This window comes from Podarcis pityusensis (genome assembly GCF_964106645.2).
Source record: "Podarcis pityusensis genome assembly, chromosome: 12".
NCBI lineage: Eukaryota > Metazoa > Chordata > Lepidosauria > Squamata > Lacertidae > Podarcis > Podarcis pityusensis.
Window position 1 is genome coordinate 47354915 of NC_138037.1, and position 17692 is coordinate 47372606.

Below are 17692 nucleotides of genomic sequence, written 5' to 3' on the forward strand. Positions count from 1 at the left end.
GTGAGGGCAGTTGCTCCCCCCTGGCCGCCCACCTCTCCTTGGCCGCACTTTTGCTTGCAAGGGGGGCAACCAGGATTTTTGTTTTGGTGTGGGGCAGGCTTTATGTGGTGGGGGGGTAGAGAACTTCAGTTTTTTTTTATTGTGGGGGGCAGTTGCTACCCCCTGCCCGCCCGCCCCTCCTTGGCCGCCCTTTTGCTTGCAAGGGGGGGGCAATCAGGTTCCCCACCCAACGGTTCGCCCGCCACCCCCGGACTCTGAAACTCGCAGCAACTTTCTGAAAGGAGAGAGAACTCTGAAGGCCGGAACTGTGGTCTCCGGCGCTGCGTTGCGCGGGGGGAAGCCTTTTGCCGTGACTCCCGGAAGCGCCGGTTGGGGAGACGTGTCTCTGGCGGCGGCGGCGGCGGCGGCGGCGCGGGGTTGGGCTGAGCAGCCGGTACTGCGGGCTTTCCGCTGAGGGATCGCCATGGCCGCCTCGGAGAAGCTGGTGGAGCAGCTGCGGCGCCGCGTCCGGGAGCTGGAGGAAGAGCTGGGCCGGGGGGAAGGAGGCCGGCGGGCGAGGATCGAGCAGATGAGCTCGGAGGTGACCGACTCCAACCCGTACAGGTGAGCTGGTCTTTGGAGCAGGGGAGGGTGATCGTGAATTACATTGCAGAGGGGGTTGGGCTAGATGACCATTGTGGGGCGGGGTCCCTCGCAGCTCTACCATCCTGTGATCCCGCCCTTTCCCCCCAAGGAGGAGCTCAAGGTTCTCCCCCCCTCACCCGCTCCACACCAGCCCTGCGAGGTAGGTTATAGGCTACCTGGCCCAGGGTCACCCAGTAAGCTTCATGTAAAGTAATAATTTTTTTATCAATTTTTTAAAATTAATTTTCCAAAAAAATATTAAAACAAACATACATACATCCTGTTAAATCTTGGTAACATTATTAAGTGACTTCCTCAAATCCCCTTGATTGAATTTCATTATATATCATTTTAACAGTTTTCCAAAGTAAAATAAAAATATTAATAATTTATTCCCCGACCATCTGGCTGGGTTTCCCCAGCCACTCTAGGCAGCTCCCAACAGAAAATTAAAAACACGATAAGACATCAAACATTAAAAACTTCCTTAAACAGATGTCTTCTAAATGCCAGTTGTTTATTTCCTTGACATCTGATGGGAGGGCGTTCCACAGGGTGGGCGCCACAACCGAGAAGGCCCTCTACCTGGTTCCCTGTAACCTCACTTCTCGCATTGAGGGAACTGCCAGAAAGCCCTCGGAGCTGGACCTCAGTGTCTAGGCAGAACGATGGCGGTGGAGATGCTCCTTCTGGTATACCTGGCTGAGGCCGTTTAGGGCTTTAAAGGTCAGCACCAACACTTTGAATTGTGCTCAGAAATGTACTGGGAGCCAATGTAGGTAGGTCTTTCAGAACCGGTTTTATATGGTCTCAGCGGTCACTCCCAGTCACCAGTCTAGCTGCCGCATTCTGGATTAGTTGTAGTTTCCGAGTCAGCTTCAAAGGCTGAGTTGGGATTTGCAGACCCTGGGCCCCCAGATCCTAGTTCGGCACTCTGGCCCAGCTATTCTTAACCTCTGGAGGCACACAAAAGAAGGGCCTCAAGATTGCGGGGTCCACATTGGTTCCTATGGGGAGATGTGAATGAATGAATGAATGAATTTATTAATACGGTCACAGACCAGCGTCAACACACACAATATCACAGATCATAAAAATATCAGAAATACAAAGGACAATATGAATATAACAAGGATTTAAATATAAAAAATTAAAATTAATTATTAGCGTGCCCCCTGTAATTAGCATTTAGGGGTTTGGTCATTATGGGAAACCACTTGCTTCCTGCGATTGATTGCAGACGCACAGAATTTAGCTACATTTAATGTAGTCTTGGGATTCTTGTCCTCTAGCAGTAGTTTTAAACTATGATGTTCTGATTCTTTCCTGGACTTTTGCAAAACAGGTGCAATAAAAGTCAAACGTACATCCTCATAAAGACGACAATGTAATAGTACATGTGAAGCAGTTTCAACTTCCAACGAGCCGCAAGGGCAGACCCGTGCTGTGTATGGTTTACCCTCAAATCTGCCCTGTATGGGGAGATGTGGTCCTTAAGGTACGGCGGTCCTGAGCTATTTAAGACTTTATAGGTTGAAGCCAGCTCTTTGAATTGGGTCCCAGAAGCTCATGGGTAGCCTGTCCAGTTGGGCCAGGGTTAGTGTTGTGGGCTCAAACCAGCCTGCCCCAGGGAGCAACCTGGTTGCTGAATTCTGCACCAGCTGGAGTTTCAGAACTCTTCAGAGGCAGCCTTGGAAATATGGCAGCCCTGTGTCAGTGGATAGATGGAAGTCCTTAACAGCCAGTCAAGAAGTGGTATGGCATTTTCAGCTACTGTAATGGAACAGTAATGGGCAAGTAATGGCTATTCCTAGTGGCAGCACAGAAATTAGTGGCATGAACAGGCTGTATACACACCTTCAAAGTGTTTCCGTTTAGCCCTTTTCACCAACCTGGAGGTTGTTGGTTTATGTTCCAGGATGTCTTAAATGAATCCATACTTAATTTAATCACCGTGGGAGATCTGGAGCTGCTGAAATATCCAAGACAAACAGGGATTTCAGCGCACTTCAATTTTGCACCATGGAATTTGCTAATCTCCTTTTGATTTTGAAATAGCTGTGCCATGTGAATGAAGCCCACTTGACAAAAGTGTTTTTGTTTCTTCCCTCTCTCTAGTCGCCTGATGGCGCTGAAAAGAATGGGAATTGTGAAAGACTATGAGGTGGGATAATGTTTCTTATAGAAGTTTGCATTAACGATGTAAACACATGGCACAAAATGCTTACCAGTGTTGGTTTCTTGTTGCAGAAAATCTGCTCCTTTGCTGTCGCGGTGGTGGGTGTTGGTGGAGTTGGCAGCGTAACTGCTGAGATGCTGACAAGATGTGGCATTGGTAAGGTAATAATACGCTTCTTCCTTATAACAACACTGTCCTGAGTAAAATCAGTGGTGCTTTGGTGAAAGATTAATTTCCCTTTGTCAACTTAAATGTATTCACAGTGGCCTCTGTAATGGGTAAAGGGTGGTCACCTACATGATGATTAGTGACGGTTTAGAAGCTGTAGTTGGCAGAGGCTCCTGGAAGTATGTTTACTGTGCATTTTAGGACACACAGTTCTCCTTGCATGTCCTTTTTGGTTCTTATACTGGTACTTCATTTTTCTAAAATTGTTGAAGCAACATACATGGATTTATCTCATTTAATTCTAACAACAGTCCTGTAGGGTAGGGTAGGAAGAGAGGAAATGACTTGCCCATGGCCAAAGAGCAAACATCAATGTTGAAGCTTTGTTTCCTACATCCAACCCCCCCCCGATCTCCAGTACAGTGGTACCTCGGGTTACATACACTTCAGTTTACAGACTCTGCTAACCCATAAATAGTACCTCGGGTTAAGAACTTTGCTTCAGAATGAGAACAGAAATTGTGCAAGCGGGAGGCCCCATTAGCTAAAGTGGTGCTTCAGGTTAAGAACAATTTCAGGTTAAGAACGGACCTCCAGAACGAAGTAAGTACTTAACCCGAGGTACCACTGTACTGTTGTTCTCTGATTCTTTTATCTCTGCCACAGAAGCACATGAGAGACAAATGGGAGCTTTCTTGTGGAAGTAACCCTTAAAAATTTATTATTTAAAGCTGATGGGCGTCTGTGATGAATTTAAATTTTGAATCTCATTTTACTTAAACTATCACAGTCTTTTAAAACTGAATTTCAGGTGTTTTAGAAATAAATATGTTTGCCACTTTAGAATCCGTAGGAATAATATTTTTTAGCCCAAGGGCTGTGACCCTGTCTGTCCTAAACGTGAACCTGACCAAAGGCCATTCATGTGTCACTGTAATCTTTCTTTTAGCTGCTCCTGTTTGATTATGATAAGGTGGAGCTGGCCAATATGAACAGGCTCTTTTTCCAACCCCACCAAGCTGGACTGAGTAAAGTGCAAGCAGCAGAGCACACTTTGAGGTATGTGAAAGTGGGAGGTGACATCCAGTTATGGAATGCAACTTCAGGCATGCAGAACTTCCAACCTTTTTTAAAAAAAAAAAGTTTCATGAGAAACTAATCTTAAAGAAATCATGCTGCGTACGTTTATGCGGAAGGAAGTTCTTCTGAGTCCGGTAGGATTTATTCCCAAGGAAGAGCATGGGATTGCAACCTTAGTATGTTAGAATTTGCAACACAAACGTGTGGGGCTCCTTTCAGAGATGTTCGTGTTAAAGCTGCAGTGTTTGTTTTATCCTTAAGGAACATCAACCCCGATGTGCAGTTCGAAGTACATAACTACAACATCACAACCGTGGACAACTTTCAACATTTTATGGACAGGATCAGGTAACATATCTTTCGGGGGCTGGTAGCGGTGGTCGTAACGAAACACTACTGATTCACATTTCTCTAAATCAGGGGGTTGGTAACCTCAGGCCTGGGGGGTCAAATGCTCCAGGCTTCTCTGTTTGGCCTTAGGACTCTCTAGGCCACACACCCTTTCTCCCAGGCCACACTGCTGTCTGGTCTGGCCTAGCCTTACCCCATCCTTGAGGGCTTTTATCTGGCTGGAAATAATCCTTTAACTCTTATAACGATTCTCCCTAGCTTGGATTGAGGATAGAGGGGTCTCTAAGCAACTAGCCCATGGGTAGGCAAACTAAGGCCCGGGGGCTGGATCCGGCCCAATCCCCTTAGCCTATTGTACAAAGGTTAAATTGGCATTTGTTGTTCTGGCCCTGCCCATTGCTGGCATGTGGGCCATGTAAGATTTCCTAGGAGAAGATGCAACCCTTGAGCAGAGGAGGATTCCATGCTAATAATGAATGGAGAGTTTCATGGTAAAACAGCTTCCTTGATCTTCTTGCAAGGAACCTTAATATTTCCATTTTCTCCCCTTTTTATTTATAGCAACGGAGGTTTAGAAGAAGGGAAACCTGTTGATCTTGTATTGAGCTGCGTGGATAATTTTGAAGCACGCATGGCAATTAACACAGTAAGTGTAGCAACAGCAACGCACACATGCCTCCTGTTATCACCCACGTACACATTGCACACCTATTGCTAGAAGCTGTGGATCTCGTACCCAGTACATTGTAGCAGGTATGGCTGCTGTGCCATCTCAGTGGGGGAGGCAGAGGGTTCCCAAGCGAGCCACTTCTGAAAAGATATGGCTGTTCCACAGTAGCTGTGCTTGGTGCATTTGCAGTATCATCGTGCCTTGAGCCTGTGTATGTTACATGAAAGCAGGATACACAAAAACAGTAATACTAGAGATTGAACTGCATTTCGTTGGCGACTTCAGTTTCATCCTTGGGTGAATAGACTTCTGTGACATGGACATGAATGGGATCCGTTTTCCAGATCTGGTTTGAGAAGTTTGAGGGATTGCTGAAGTCTGTCACAAAACTCAAATGAAGTTTTGCTTTCCTAAGAACTTACAGTGGTGCCTCGCAAGACGAAATTAATCCGTTCCGCGAGTCTCTTCGTCTTGCGGTTTTTTCGTCTTGAGAAGCACGGCTATTAGCGGCTTAGCGGCTATTAACGGCTTAGCGGCTTTAAGAAAAAGGAAACAAACTCGCAAGAACTCGCAAGACGTTTCGTCTTGTGAAGCAAGCCCATAGGGAAATTCGTCTTGCGGAACGACTCAAAAAACGCAAAACCCTTTCGTCTAGCGTGTTTTTCGTCTTGCGAGGCATTCGTCTTGCGGGGCACCACTGTATTTTCAATTGAAATTCTTTAGATGACCAACTCCCCTACAATGAGTTCATTTTCAGGCCTGGAAACCAGGAATGTGCTACCGATTCTTGCCTTTTAATTTGGGTCACCTGATGTCATGGTGACGGGCAGGTGATTTTACAGCAAAGGTGTCCTAGCTCATCTTTCAAAGTAGCCACCGGTCAGTTGGGGGGGCAGGAGCTCAAGATCTAGACAGTTCCCCTCCCCTGAGATAAGCCTTTAGCTTGATTCAGCAGGACTCTTCTTATATCCATAAGCAGTTTAGATTTTTGCAGCAAGTGCAACTTATGCATGTATAAATAGTACGTGTTTTATGTTTTTTAAGGCTTGTAATGAGCTTGGACAAATATGGATGGAATCTGGAGTGAGCGAAAACGCTGTGTCTGGCCATATCCAACTCATCATCCCTGGTGAATCGGCTTGTTTTGCGGTATGTGGTGATATGCTTTCTAAGTTCCATTGTGCTGTCCCTTCTAAGGTGAAGTGAAAGTTGTTGGAATCTAAAGTCATTTTTGTTGGATCCTTCTCCTGTTCGTGGGTTTTTCAAATGCCCCTTTTATGATTCTCAAACTCCTCTTCCCTTTTTGGCTAGTGTGCACCTCCACTTGTTGTAGCGGCAAATATAGATGAGAAAACGCTCAAACGGGAGGGAGTTTGTGCCGCCAGCCTTCCCACCACTATGGGAGTGGTCGCCGGTCTTCTTGTTCAAAACGTCCTGAAGTAAGTGACTGAGATGCCTCAATTTAAAAAAAAAGTTTAAGTGGGAATTGGTTCATGGCAAAAGAATTACATCAAGCATATTGGGTGAGATCCAGAGTAGTGTGAGCAGCTGTGTCCTTGTGCATTCTCCATCTGTTCCCTCCACACCCTCCTATATTTGCTGCAGATAGTTAGGGACCCTCCAGAGCAGATTTTCGGGGTGCACAGGTGCTGAAGGAGAACTCCAGTTGTGCAAGATTTCTGTTGCGCAAGTAGGCAAGCATCATTGGATGTCACCCATAATGAACCAAAGTGCTGTGTCTTCCGTCTGACACATCCAAACAATAAACTGTTCTCTTCTTTTATCCTTCCTGCATTTCCCCCCAGATATTTACTGAATTTTGGCACGGTGAGCTTTTACCTTGGCTATAACGCAATGCAGGATTTTTTCCCCTCCATGACGATGAAGCCAAATCCACAGTGCGATGACAGAAACTGTAGACACCAGCAGGAAGAGTACAAGGTAAAATAAATAGCTAAAAGAGTTCAGGCTCCTTTTCCAATTCCTTGAAAGGGGTGGATAACTTGTTCAGCGGATGTTAGAAAATGTAGCATGAACTCTTTGGAGCTATTTACCCTAGTATGGTCATTCTGAATGGGCCTCTAGCATATAATTATTTAACTTTTCCCATTATTTAGAGTGGGAAGAAAAACCACTTGTGACTGTGTTTGTATTTCCAGAAAAAAGCAGCAGAAAATCCTAAAGTAGAAGTAATTGAACAGGAAGAAGAAATAGTTCATGAAGAGAATGATTGGGGTGAGTTAAGATACTAAGACAATACAAATTGCTAGCTTACAACTCTTGGAACTAGTAAAATGCCCATCAGCCTAAGCAGCTTTCTCTCTTGTGAATGATTTCAATTGAGCCCCTGTCCCAAAAAGCAGGTAGCTGTAAGTGAGGACATAGTTGTGACAGCAGCACAAGCTATTGTGATCTATTATTGTCATGAAAGGGTATCCCACATTATGAACCCACTTTGGCATGTTATGCTTAATTAGGGTTTAAAAACCCCTAAACATTACCACTGCTCCCAAATCCATTGGGCCTGTCCAACACGGGAGAGGGTAACAGCCCTACTCCCTGCCCTTTCAATTGCCTGAAGAGGTTTTTGACTGTAAGAAGTACAGTGGTACCTCGTGTTGCGTAACCTCCAGGTTACAGAATCTTCGGGTTACGGCCACGGCAAACCCGGAAGTGTATACTTCCGGGTTTCACCGTGCATACGCAGAAGGGCGCCTCCAGTTACGAAGTTTTCGGGATACAGCCGGGCCTCCAGAGCGGATCCCGTTTGTAACCGGACGTACCACTGTAATGTCTTTATCTGCCCTGAAACATAAGTTCAGTCTGTAACTTTTTTGTATTTGTAGACAATTACTGTGTATACCATTAATCTGCACTAATGCTTTCCCTTGCATTGATGTGTTTGGGGCTATTCAGGGATAGAGTTGGTATCGGAAGTTTCAGAGGAAGAATTAAAAGCTGCTTCAGGTCCAGTTCTCGATCTTCCAGAAGGAATCACGATGGCATACACAATACCAAACAAGGTGGTAAGTTGTTTTTAGCTAACGTCAAGAACATTTTATTTGGATTGGCTTTAACTTGTCAAGTTGCATGTGGGAATGAGCAATCAGTGCTGCTGTTCTGCAGTCTTCACTTCCATTGTGTGCGTCAATGAAGTTGCTGTTAGGATTCCTGCTCCGTGTTTGCAGTCATAGGATTGTTGTCATATCACATGACGGTGTATGTTTTCATTCCACAGCGTGGGAAGTGATGGAAACAGGATGTTTTGTGTTACTGTGTTCCGGAAAGTGGGACTATTGTCCTTTGGGTTTTTTTTCTCTTTGCTGTCTGATGAGAAAGAGGAAGGAGCTAAGTCAGAATGCTCTGAGTGTATTATATGTAAATAAAAGTAGATTAGCCAAAATGCAGTGTTACTGAGTTCTGTTGTGCGAAATGCAAATACTCTGCAGAATCGTAAGTGTGCTGATGCCTCCTGGCATCAGTCGCTGTGGTGTTTGGGCAGAATAAAGCTTTTGAAGCTCCCAAACGATCGACCAGGAGGGAGAGAACATGCCAGTCAGGCATGTGTCTCTACCAGGTTCATACATGAAAGTAAGACGATCCTAACAGCCCACAACTGCTGTCATAGCCACAGCAGCACTGCACACTTTGACGTGTGCACCTTCCAAGCTTGGCTGTCGTAGCTTCCTTGGCGGAGAGAGCCTCTGCTCACTTGGCATGTACGTGCTTCGCTAACCTTTGCTTTACAATGGGGTGGGAACCTCTGGCTTGTGAGGCCTCCAGATATCAGGCAAAGGGCATGCAGAGATGCAGTTGCCAGTGCACAGTTTGCAGCCTTGAAGTGTCCTTCTGCTTGTGGAAGGATGCTATATCACCTGATAGGCCTTAACTAAAGCTCATTGGGATGAACTTCTGAGTTTCCCCCATAGGGATTCAGTAGCGTAGCCAACCGCTGCAGAAGGTGGAGTTTGAAGTCAGCATTGATCATTGGTAACTTTCAGCCTGGTGAGACTAAGCTTGGATTTTCTGTACTTGCCATGCAAGGAAGGAAGAATGAGTCCCCTGACATGATGGTGATGTTGGGTGACTGACAGGTGTTAGTATTTAATTACGTTTGTATCCGGCCTATTTTACTATAATGTGTGTGGTGTTCAGCACGCCAAGCTTGTTGGGGCTTTTGGATTTGAGGCTATAGTGAAAAGGTGTAAAGGCATTTACTACTATTCTCCCCTCACCAGGAAGAGAACGCTGTTACTGGGGAAACTGTTCCAGAATCTGAAGAAAGTCTAGAAGAACTTATGGCTAAGATGAAGAGCATCTAGCAAAAAGAACACTTCGAGATTACTGTAATTTCAGCAGCCAGTGATGTGTAACAGATTTAGTCTTTCATGAATAGTGCGTTGTCATGTTGTCTTTTTGTTAATTATGTGAAGACTTTATGGTATGAGGGTCCAGTGAAAACCAAGGCAAGCTGACAGGTTTAATTTATAACACAATGCCACGCTGCCTTTTAAGCCCAGTTCAGGTGAGAGTAAATTTGTTGAGTGTAATCAGTTCCTCCTTAGGATGCCTGGATTGGAAAAGTGTCTAAAATAGTAACACTTGATCCGCTTAAGCTTATAGTTAGAAGAATGAAAAGCTATACGATATATAGAGAGAGCCTTGTTTAAAAAATGATTATCATTGTCATACACCCTAGCCAATTATATATGACCGTTACATGGAAAAGTAACTGTTTGGTATACTTTTGTTAGCCGCAAGAGAAGTCTTTTGGAAGACTTAGTGGGCTGGAAATGTGGGACGAGCCATGCAGTGTGTAATAGGAAGCATTGAATGCTAAAATTTGCTGTCACCGATATACCGTTATGGGAGAATACTGAATTTGGAAATGCTCTTGAGCCATCACACCTAAAATCCTCAGTTTCCAAATAAGAAGAAAATAAAGCAATGAGGTGAAAGTTGCTTTGAATTGATAAGAGAAAACTGCACTAGGAGTAAGTTTGGCAAATGATCTAGTCTATTATGTTCAATTGTAGATTATCACTCAAGTGGTGTAGGATAAAAAGCTCTGGGAAGCAGAAGTTGCCAGGGCTTCCTCCACCAAAGCATTTAATTCCCTTTCTAATCCGGGCAGGTCAACCAAAAATTGAAAGTTAGGCAGGGTTAATGACACTTGCAGTCGCTCAGCACTTACAAGGTCTCTTGCCAGTTGCTTTATAATAATGTCACCTTAGTAGTATTTACTTAAGTAATATTTCAGGTATATATTTAGTAAACAAAGAAGCTGCAATCCAAGAGAAGCCTATTTAGAATCAATGGCCCTAAGGCTAACTATTTTTAAACCACCACCAATAAACTACAGGTTATGCTTGCTGGACTGAATGTTGTACGGTCAGTTGGATAAGCCTGCTGGAGAAATGCTTTTGTCATTAACTGGTGATTAACTTAATTAATTAATTAATTGATTCAGACAGATTTGCAAAAATAGTGGTTTGGAAGTTTGATGGTTCTAGGCAATCCCACAATTAATTGCTTCAACTACTTGTTCAATCACACTCCATTCTGTTTCCATTTTGCATTTTTACAACAGCATTTTTGTGTGTCCTTCCTGTGAGTTACTTTCTTGGAAATAAACTTTATTACTAAAATAATCTTAGCATCAACCAACCAATGTGTTATCTGCTTGTGTGCTTTTATAGATTGCTTTCTACCTCAGGACTTTGTGCTCAACTGACAACTATTAAATTTGTTACAAGAGTTTTGAAATTTAGACTACCAACATTTCTAGAATTCAGCTTTAACAGAACTAATATTGGTGCAGTTTATACCATATACAAGTTTTGTTGCCAAAGGCCTGCTTCTTGCTTATAAACATTTCAGATTAAATTATTATTGGAGTGCAAACAAATAGGGTTAAGACTAATTGAACCATTTGTTTCTAAGCTACCACTGCTTCAGCCTGATGCCTAATACAAAGAAAGGAATATTTAATACTTACTTTACTGCAGCCCTGTTCAATAATCACCCATAAGTATGATTTGTTTTCAGTGGGGGTTGCTAATAAGCATGCATGAATATGGTTGCTGTGCTAGGGTAAACACTTAAAAGGGCCTGTGCGGAGTGCCACGTATCAAGGGGAATATATTAACTGCGAGAAAGCAAAGCTGTATAGAACCAGGTAAGATGGAACAAAAAATGATAAGGGAAATTAGGAAGCCTTCAAATGTGTATAATTTTTTAAAATAAATGGTGTATTTCTTCATGCCCAACCGCGAACTATAGCTGTGTGTCTGTCCCACACATAAGCCATTCCTGAAGGTCAAAAGAAAAGCACCCCACACAGCTCAAGAGTACATGGTACATGGTCTTTGAGTCCCGGCTCTAGATTTTGAATATGTGGCAAACACAAAGCAGGCTATTCAGTTAAGAGTTTCACTTCCTCACAATTTAATGTATATCTCAAAGGAAGTATAACTGGACAGCTACAAATACTGCTTTTAAATTTCATAATTTACAGAAAGATTGATAGTCAAATGTTTTTTCTTCTTTCTCTCCACTTTGGAGATATAATAATAATAATAATAATTTATTCTTTAGACCCCACCCATCTGGCTGGGTTTCCCCAGCCACTCTGGGCGGCTCCCAACAGAATATTAAAAGCATGATAAAACATCCAACATTAAAAACTTCCCTAAACAGGGCTGCCTTCAGATGTCTTCTAAAAGTCAGATAGTTGCTTATTTCCTTGACATCTGGTGGGAGGGCGTTCCACAGGGCGGGCGCCACCACCGAGAAGGCCCTCTTCTTGGTATCAAAAGCTCTGACTGTAGAGTCACATTAAATCCAACAGAAGTAGGAAAAGACATTACAGAATGACAGCTCAGTCCCAACAAATCCTTTATACCTGGTCAAGGAAAGAAGGTGCTGTAACTAAAAAAACCTCATTATTATGTAACACGAATAAGCCTTGGGCTTGTGTACTCCCTATCTTCTCTAGTGCAGCCACAAGGAGTTCATTAGCCATCACTTTCAATTGTGTTGTGTCCAAACCAAAATTTCTGGTTAAGCTTAACTATGGTCTATTGAAACAAATGAACATCATAAAACCCAGTTTGAAGTTGGCTTTCCTCTGTAAACTGCAGGACAAATGACAGTTTTGAGTTCAGCGAGTTAAAAACAAGGGGAAGCCTCTGTTCCTTTTGTGGAAGATAACTCACCTTGGATAACTCTACTTGGCTGGAAATAAGGGAGGCATGCAACTTAGCTTTCTGCCCCAATCAGGAAGCATCTCCCTGTTTTTGCTCAAATCAAGAACCTCCATCTTTCTGCACCTCTATCGTTACTGCTTCACCTGAGCCTCCTTTCTCTTACTGGAAAGACTCTGCACCTAAGAAAGGTATTATAGATTATATACGTACCTGTCCTTATAATCAATGGGACTTAAATCCATGTAATGTATGCAGGACTGGAGTGTCAATATACCGTATTTTTCGCTCTATAAGACACACCAGACCACAAGACGCACCTAGTTTTTGGAGGAGGAAAACAAGAAAAAAAATATTCTGAATCTCAGAAGCCAGAACAGCAAGAGGGATCGCTGTGCAGTGAAAGCAGCAATCCCTCTTGCTGTTCTGGCTTCTGGGATAGCTGCACAGCCTGCATTCGCTCCATAAGACGCACACACATTTCCCCTTACTTTTTAGGAGGGAAAAAGTGAGTCTTATAGAGCAAAAAATACGGTAACTAAAACTACTTTTTAACTGTGTGGAACAGTCTGCAAAACATTCGGCAATACTGGGGGGGGGGGGGAGGTGTTCAGGGCACTGCCATCCTCCTCATATTCAGACAAACCCATTTGATGTGGGTGGCGCTGTGGTCTAAACCACTGAGCCTCTTGGGCTTACCGATCAGAAGGTTGGTGTGCTGGTCCCGGGGGTAAGGTACCTTGGGTGTAGCAGAGTCCACACGAAGAGGGGCAAGGTCCGAGGCAGAGAGCCGGGCGGGGAACAGGAACGCTGGAACAGGAGGCTGTGCAGGGAACAGGAACACCGGATGGTCGGGAACAGGAGGCCGAGCAGGGAACAGGAGTACCGGATAGTCAGGAACAGGAAGCCGAGCAGGGAACAGGAGTACCGGATAGTCAGGAACAGGAGGCCGAGCAGGGATCAGGAACACAGGAAGGTCCGAAGCCAACAACGACGTTGCTCCCGCAACCTGGGGCCGGGCTGACTGGGCTTTTATCCTCTTCTAAGGCCAGGGGCGGTCCCGGCCCCCAGGAGCCCCGCCTCCTCTGGCCTTAAGGCGAGCACTCCTCCTGGGGGCAACCAGTTCCCTTCGCCTCTCTGCTCTAAGCCTCTGCAGATCAGGAGAGGCCGAAGGGTTACTGGGCCCTGGAGGAGGCTCACCTGTGGCCACTGAGTCGTCAAGCCTCTCTGGGGCCAGAAGGGCTTCACCTGGGGCCAGCTCCTGATGCACTGCCACAGGTGCAGGCTCTTCAGCATCTAGGCCTTGCCCCAGTTCAGCCGGCCCTGGAGGCGGGGACTCCTGTGCAGGCTGGGATTCCTCTGTTTCATCCTCCGAATCGGAATCCCAGGCCATCACAGTTGGCGGTTTGAATCCCCACAACCGAGTGAGCTCCCGTTGCTCTGTCCCAGCTCCTGCCAACCTAGCAGTTCGAAAGTACGCCAGTGCAAGTAGATAAATAGGTACCGCTGCAGCGGGAAGGTAAACAGCATTTCCATACGCTCTGTTTTCTGTCACAGTGTCCCATTGTGCCAGAAGCGGTTTAGTCATGCTGGCCACATGACCCAGAAAGCTGTCTGAACAAACGCCGGCTCCCTCGGCCTGAAAGCAAGATGAGCGCTGCACCCCATAGTCGCCTTTGATTGGACTTCACTGTCCAGGGGTCCTTTACCTTATCATCACCTTTGTCCATGTTGCAAAAAAACATTGGGAGAGAAAGCACTCTTCAAACTGAGGGTGTCTCCACTGGATGAATGACGGGACGCTGCCTTGCCACCAATCAACAAAGTCTCTGCTTCTTTGATTTCCATAGCTCTCTTATAGAGCTCGGCAGCCTTCTCAAAATCTCCTCCCTCATAGCTGGGGGGGGGGGGTGAGAGAAAACAAAGGAATAAAAAACATTCCACATTGCTATTCCAGAACATTTGCAGATTAGTAGTAGAACTGAAAAAAGTTATCAAACATTAACTCGTATTTCCCACTTTTCTAGAGATTAAAGTCATCCCCCACCCCCAAATCAAAATATACTACTTCTGTATCACATTAAAAAGCTTCAAAGAAACTTTGTCAGGTATTTCTGAACCCCCCACCCTCCCACCATACTGCAGCTTTTGCTCTGGTGCAAAGATCTGGTGTGTGAACCTAGGATTATTCAGTAAGCAAGTAGTGAACATATACACTTTTTTAAAATAACAAGGTAGGTTGGTTAGATTAAATGTTACCTAAGCACAGCCAAATTCTTTAATGTTTCTCCCACACGAGGATGCATACGCCCAAAGCTGTCTTCATAAATTTTCAGCGCTCGTTCGTAAAGAGGCAAGGCTTCAGAGTGTTTTTTCTAGAAGTATTAGGGCACAAAAGATAACAGGTATTGCCAAAAGTGTTTGTTCAGATCTGAGCTGAACACTTAAGTTTCATTAAAATTTTACATTCCAACTACTGGAAACCGTAAGATGTCTGAGCCTAGGAGAATAGCTTGTAACTACTCTCACATTTTGGCTAAGGTTATGATAAAAATCTGAGAGCTGGAAGGCAGGAACGGGTGCTGCAACTTTTATAAATTAAGCCAGGACACAAAGCCAAAGAATTAAAACAGGCTGTGCAAGGCTTAACTCCTGAAGATGAGAAAAGCTGGGCTCATAAGTTGGCCTGAATGCAGACTGAGTCCAAAGGAATGAATACAATGTAAGCAATGAACACCAAATATTTCAGCCAGAGTTTGTCTGTCTCCCTGCCTGCCTGCCAAAAAAGAAAAACATTTGAAGAAGTCATGAGTCTTCTTCAAAGATCGCCAGCTATTACAGAGCACTTGGATATCCTCATTTGCAAGCAAAACCACAAAAAACAGAAACTGTATGGTAGGTGAGGTTTGCGTAGGAGAATTTTCCAATGTAAAGTGTTTTCTGCCTATTCTGTCCTGTGCTATAAACAGATAAGAAAGGGTGCTCTGTGAAACTCCCAAAGGAACCATGTGAGTAAGGGCTTTGCTAGGGAGCCTGATCTGCCTGTTGCGAATTATGACAAGTAGAACACACACATCCCTTCCTGTGAACTAACTTGTGTGGCAGTCAGGGAGGAAGGTGAAGGAAAACATTGAGAAAATAATAAACCTGCTGTTTCATATCCAAACTGCTGTGTGTGAGAGAGAAATCTTGCTGCATGCCAGAGGATTTGGGCAAGGGCAGCGATGAGTGGTAAGCGAGCCAACCTAACACCTGTGAGATCCTGCTTATGGGTTTTTTAACAGGTTCCATCATGCTCTAGGGGTTTGCTAGCAAGCAAGGACTTGTGCAAGTGGAATGGGGAAAGCCATTGGCAGCTGTGCTCAAAAAGTACTATAGTAAAGGTAAAGGGACCCCTGACCATTAGGTCCAGTCGTGACCAACTCTGGGGTTGCGGCACTCATCTCGCTTTATTGGCCGAGGGAGCCGGCGTTTGTCCTCAGACAGCTTCCGGGTCATGTGGCCAGCATGACTAAGCCGCTTCTGGCGAAACAGAGCAGCACACGGAAATGCCATTTACCTTCCCACCGGAGCGGTACCTATTTATCTACTTGCACTTTGACGTGCTTTCGAACTGCTAGGTGGGCAGGAGCTGGGACCGAGCAACGGGAGCTCACCCCGTTGCGGGAATTCGAACCGTCAACCTTCTGATCGGCAAGTCCTAGGCTCTGTGGTTTAACCCACAGCGCCACCCACGTCCTTTACAAAAAGTAGTATACAGCTATACAAAAATGTGAACCGCCCTGAGATCTTATGATAATACTATGCTGTGCCTCTGTATCTGCTTCCAATTAATGTGAAAACACACATTTTTAGTCCTATTTAAAACCAGCATTTTATATTTACTTCAGGGAGATGCAATAGAGATTTTAATCTGGTGTTTTTCCCCCTCTTCTTATTGGCTACATTGAATTGTGGCATATGTTGTGCATATCATTCATTAACCATCCCTGATATTGTGTATAAAAGGAGAGGGCAGAGAAAACTTACCATCTGGCAGTAAAGAACTGCTAAGTTCACTAAAGCAGTGGCCACACTCGGGTGCTTTGGACCAAAAGATTTCTGCCTGATTTCAACAGCCAACTCGTACAGAGGAACAGCTTTGTCAAGCTTCCCCTAGGAAACAAAGCAAGCGTGAGCTTGAGAGACAGATCTCTATAGCTTTCTTTCCTTTTAGAAATGCTGCACATTCAATCCATGCTGTCATCAACCGTTGGTTGAAGTCAAATGAAAATGTCACTATTTGCAGCGCTGTGCGATTACTCTGGACTTAATTTACTTGGCATAATTTATTCTGCTTCTGTTATTTCCACCGCACTGTCACCGCAAGCTACTGCGTAAAGCCCCAAGCTAGGTGAGAGCTTCTGACACCTAAAATGAATAGCGCATTCACACGTCTATTGCTCTTACCATCTTCTTGTACAGCACAGCAAGGTGTTTCACCGTGTAAGCCAGAGACGGGTGGTCTGGGGCCAGCGCTCTTTTCCTGATGTTCAGTGCCCTTTCGTACAGCTCCTCTGCCTTGTCGTAGTTCTTCTTCTCGTTGCTGAGGGCTGCTAGATTATTCAAAGACTGGGCACAATCTGGGTGGTCAGGACCGAGAACGCGCTCTCGCATTTCCAGGGAGCGTTTGAGGAAAAGCTCTGCTGTCCTAGAAGAATGTCCATTGTAAGGGAAACCATTAAATCTGCTGCAGCGAGACTGACTGAAAACGCAGAACTGTAAGTGATTTAGTCAATGCATCCATCAAAAGTGGATTAGCTCATACCAGAACTTGCAGAGCAGTTGTACATCCTTTGTTTTACCAGTGCTGCAGGATGGTATAATTCTACTCCAAAGCCAGTGTGTTCCACTGCTGATGAAGAATCGTGACCCTTCAGTATATTGTGCAAGGAATTTGGCTTGCTTTGTCAACCCTTGACTTTTCCTTTCAAGAAGGAAAAAGGTTTCTGCCTAACCATGTTTGCAAGTGCTGGTTCATTCAAGAGTTTGCTCCACGCATGAGCAATACCCACTGTCCTTAAAATGTACTTGCATATGCAAATGAAACAGATGATCTAGGTAGCCAGGGACACAGCAATTCCCATAATTGCACCACCACTTACCCCAGGACCTGTGATTGCTCAATGTTTGTTGGACCTGCCCTGATACGCATCTGCTAATTTTATCAAAAATCAAAGCAGAAAACTCAAAACCCCAATAAGAGAACAGACGCTGCATTTAGGACCACCTTTGACAGTCTTTCTCCTGATGGTCCTGAAGTCATCTGATATCACTATGTGCATAATGTAGCCCTTCTCTACATAACAGACACCATGAAAATTAGGGGTAGGGTTGAAATTAAGCATACACATTTAGAACACAATGCCTAACACA

General features: G+C 44.7%; 2 protein-coding genes across 5 annotated transcripts in view; one reads left to right on the top strand and one right to left on the bottom strand.

The window, feature by feature from the left end:
- The first annotated feature begins 322 nt into the window (after nt 1–322).
- Nucleotides 323–10739, top strand: UBA5 (ubiquitin like modifier activating enzyme 5). Of its 2 annotated transcripts, none has more exons than XM_080974971.1 (12): nt 323–603; nt 2743–2788; nt 2875–2964; nt 3921–4030; nt 4313–4399; nt 4964–5048; nt 6117–6221; nt 6384–6511; nt 6878–7013; nt 7232–7307; nt 7989–8095; nt 9311–10739. In XM_080974971.1, the coding sequence occupies exons 1-12, from the start codon at nt 464–466 to the stop codon at nt 9392–9394; spliced, it is 1194 nt and encodes a 397-aa protein (XP_080831097.1). In that variant the 5' UTR covers nt 323–463; the 3' UTR covers nt 9395–10739. The 2 variants fall into 2 exon arrangements, with proteins under 2 accessions (XP_080831097.1, XP_080831096.1); XM_080974970.1 differs by having other exon boundaries at nt 332–603; nt 7989–8098.
- Nucleotides 10740–11495: 756 nt separating this feature from the next.
- The window catches only part of NPHP3 (nephrocystin 3), a 45881-nt gene continuing 39684 nt past the window's right edge, over nt 11496–17692 (bottom strand). For 2 of the 3 annotated variants that reach the window (XM_080974581.1, XM_080974579.1), the window contains exons 25-28: nt 16727–16967; nt 16307–16432; nt 14537–14652; nt 13681–14174 (exon numbers count right to left, since the gene is read on the bottom strand). In XM_080974581.1, the coding sequence (XP_080830707.1) occupies nt 13994–14174; nt 14537–14652; nt 16307–16432; nt 16727–16967 (664 nt within the window). In that variant the 3' untranslated portion in view covers nt 13681–13993. Of the gene's footprint in view, nt 12460–13680; nt 14175–14536; nt 14653–16306; nt 16433–16726; nt 16968–17692 lie in introns of those variants that run through there. The other variant, XM_080974580.1, reaches the window with a different exon arrangement.

Excerpts from the sequence above, each read along its gene's own strand:
- UBA5 (XM_080974970.1), top strand. The coding sequence starts at position 464 with ATGGCCGCCTCGGAGAAGCTGGTGGAGCAGCTGCGGCGCCGCGTCCGG. Across the intron at positions 5,049-6,116 it reads CACGCATGGCAATTAACACA|GCTTGTAATGAGCTTGGACA; the intron begins GTAAGTGTAGCA and ends ATGTTTTTTAAG. Across the intron at positions 6,222-6,383 it reads GTGAATCGGCTTGTTTTGCG|TGTGCACCTCCACTTGTTGT; the intron begins GTATGTGGTGAT and ends CTTTTTGGCTAG.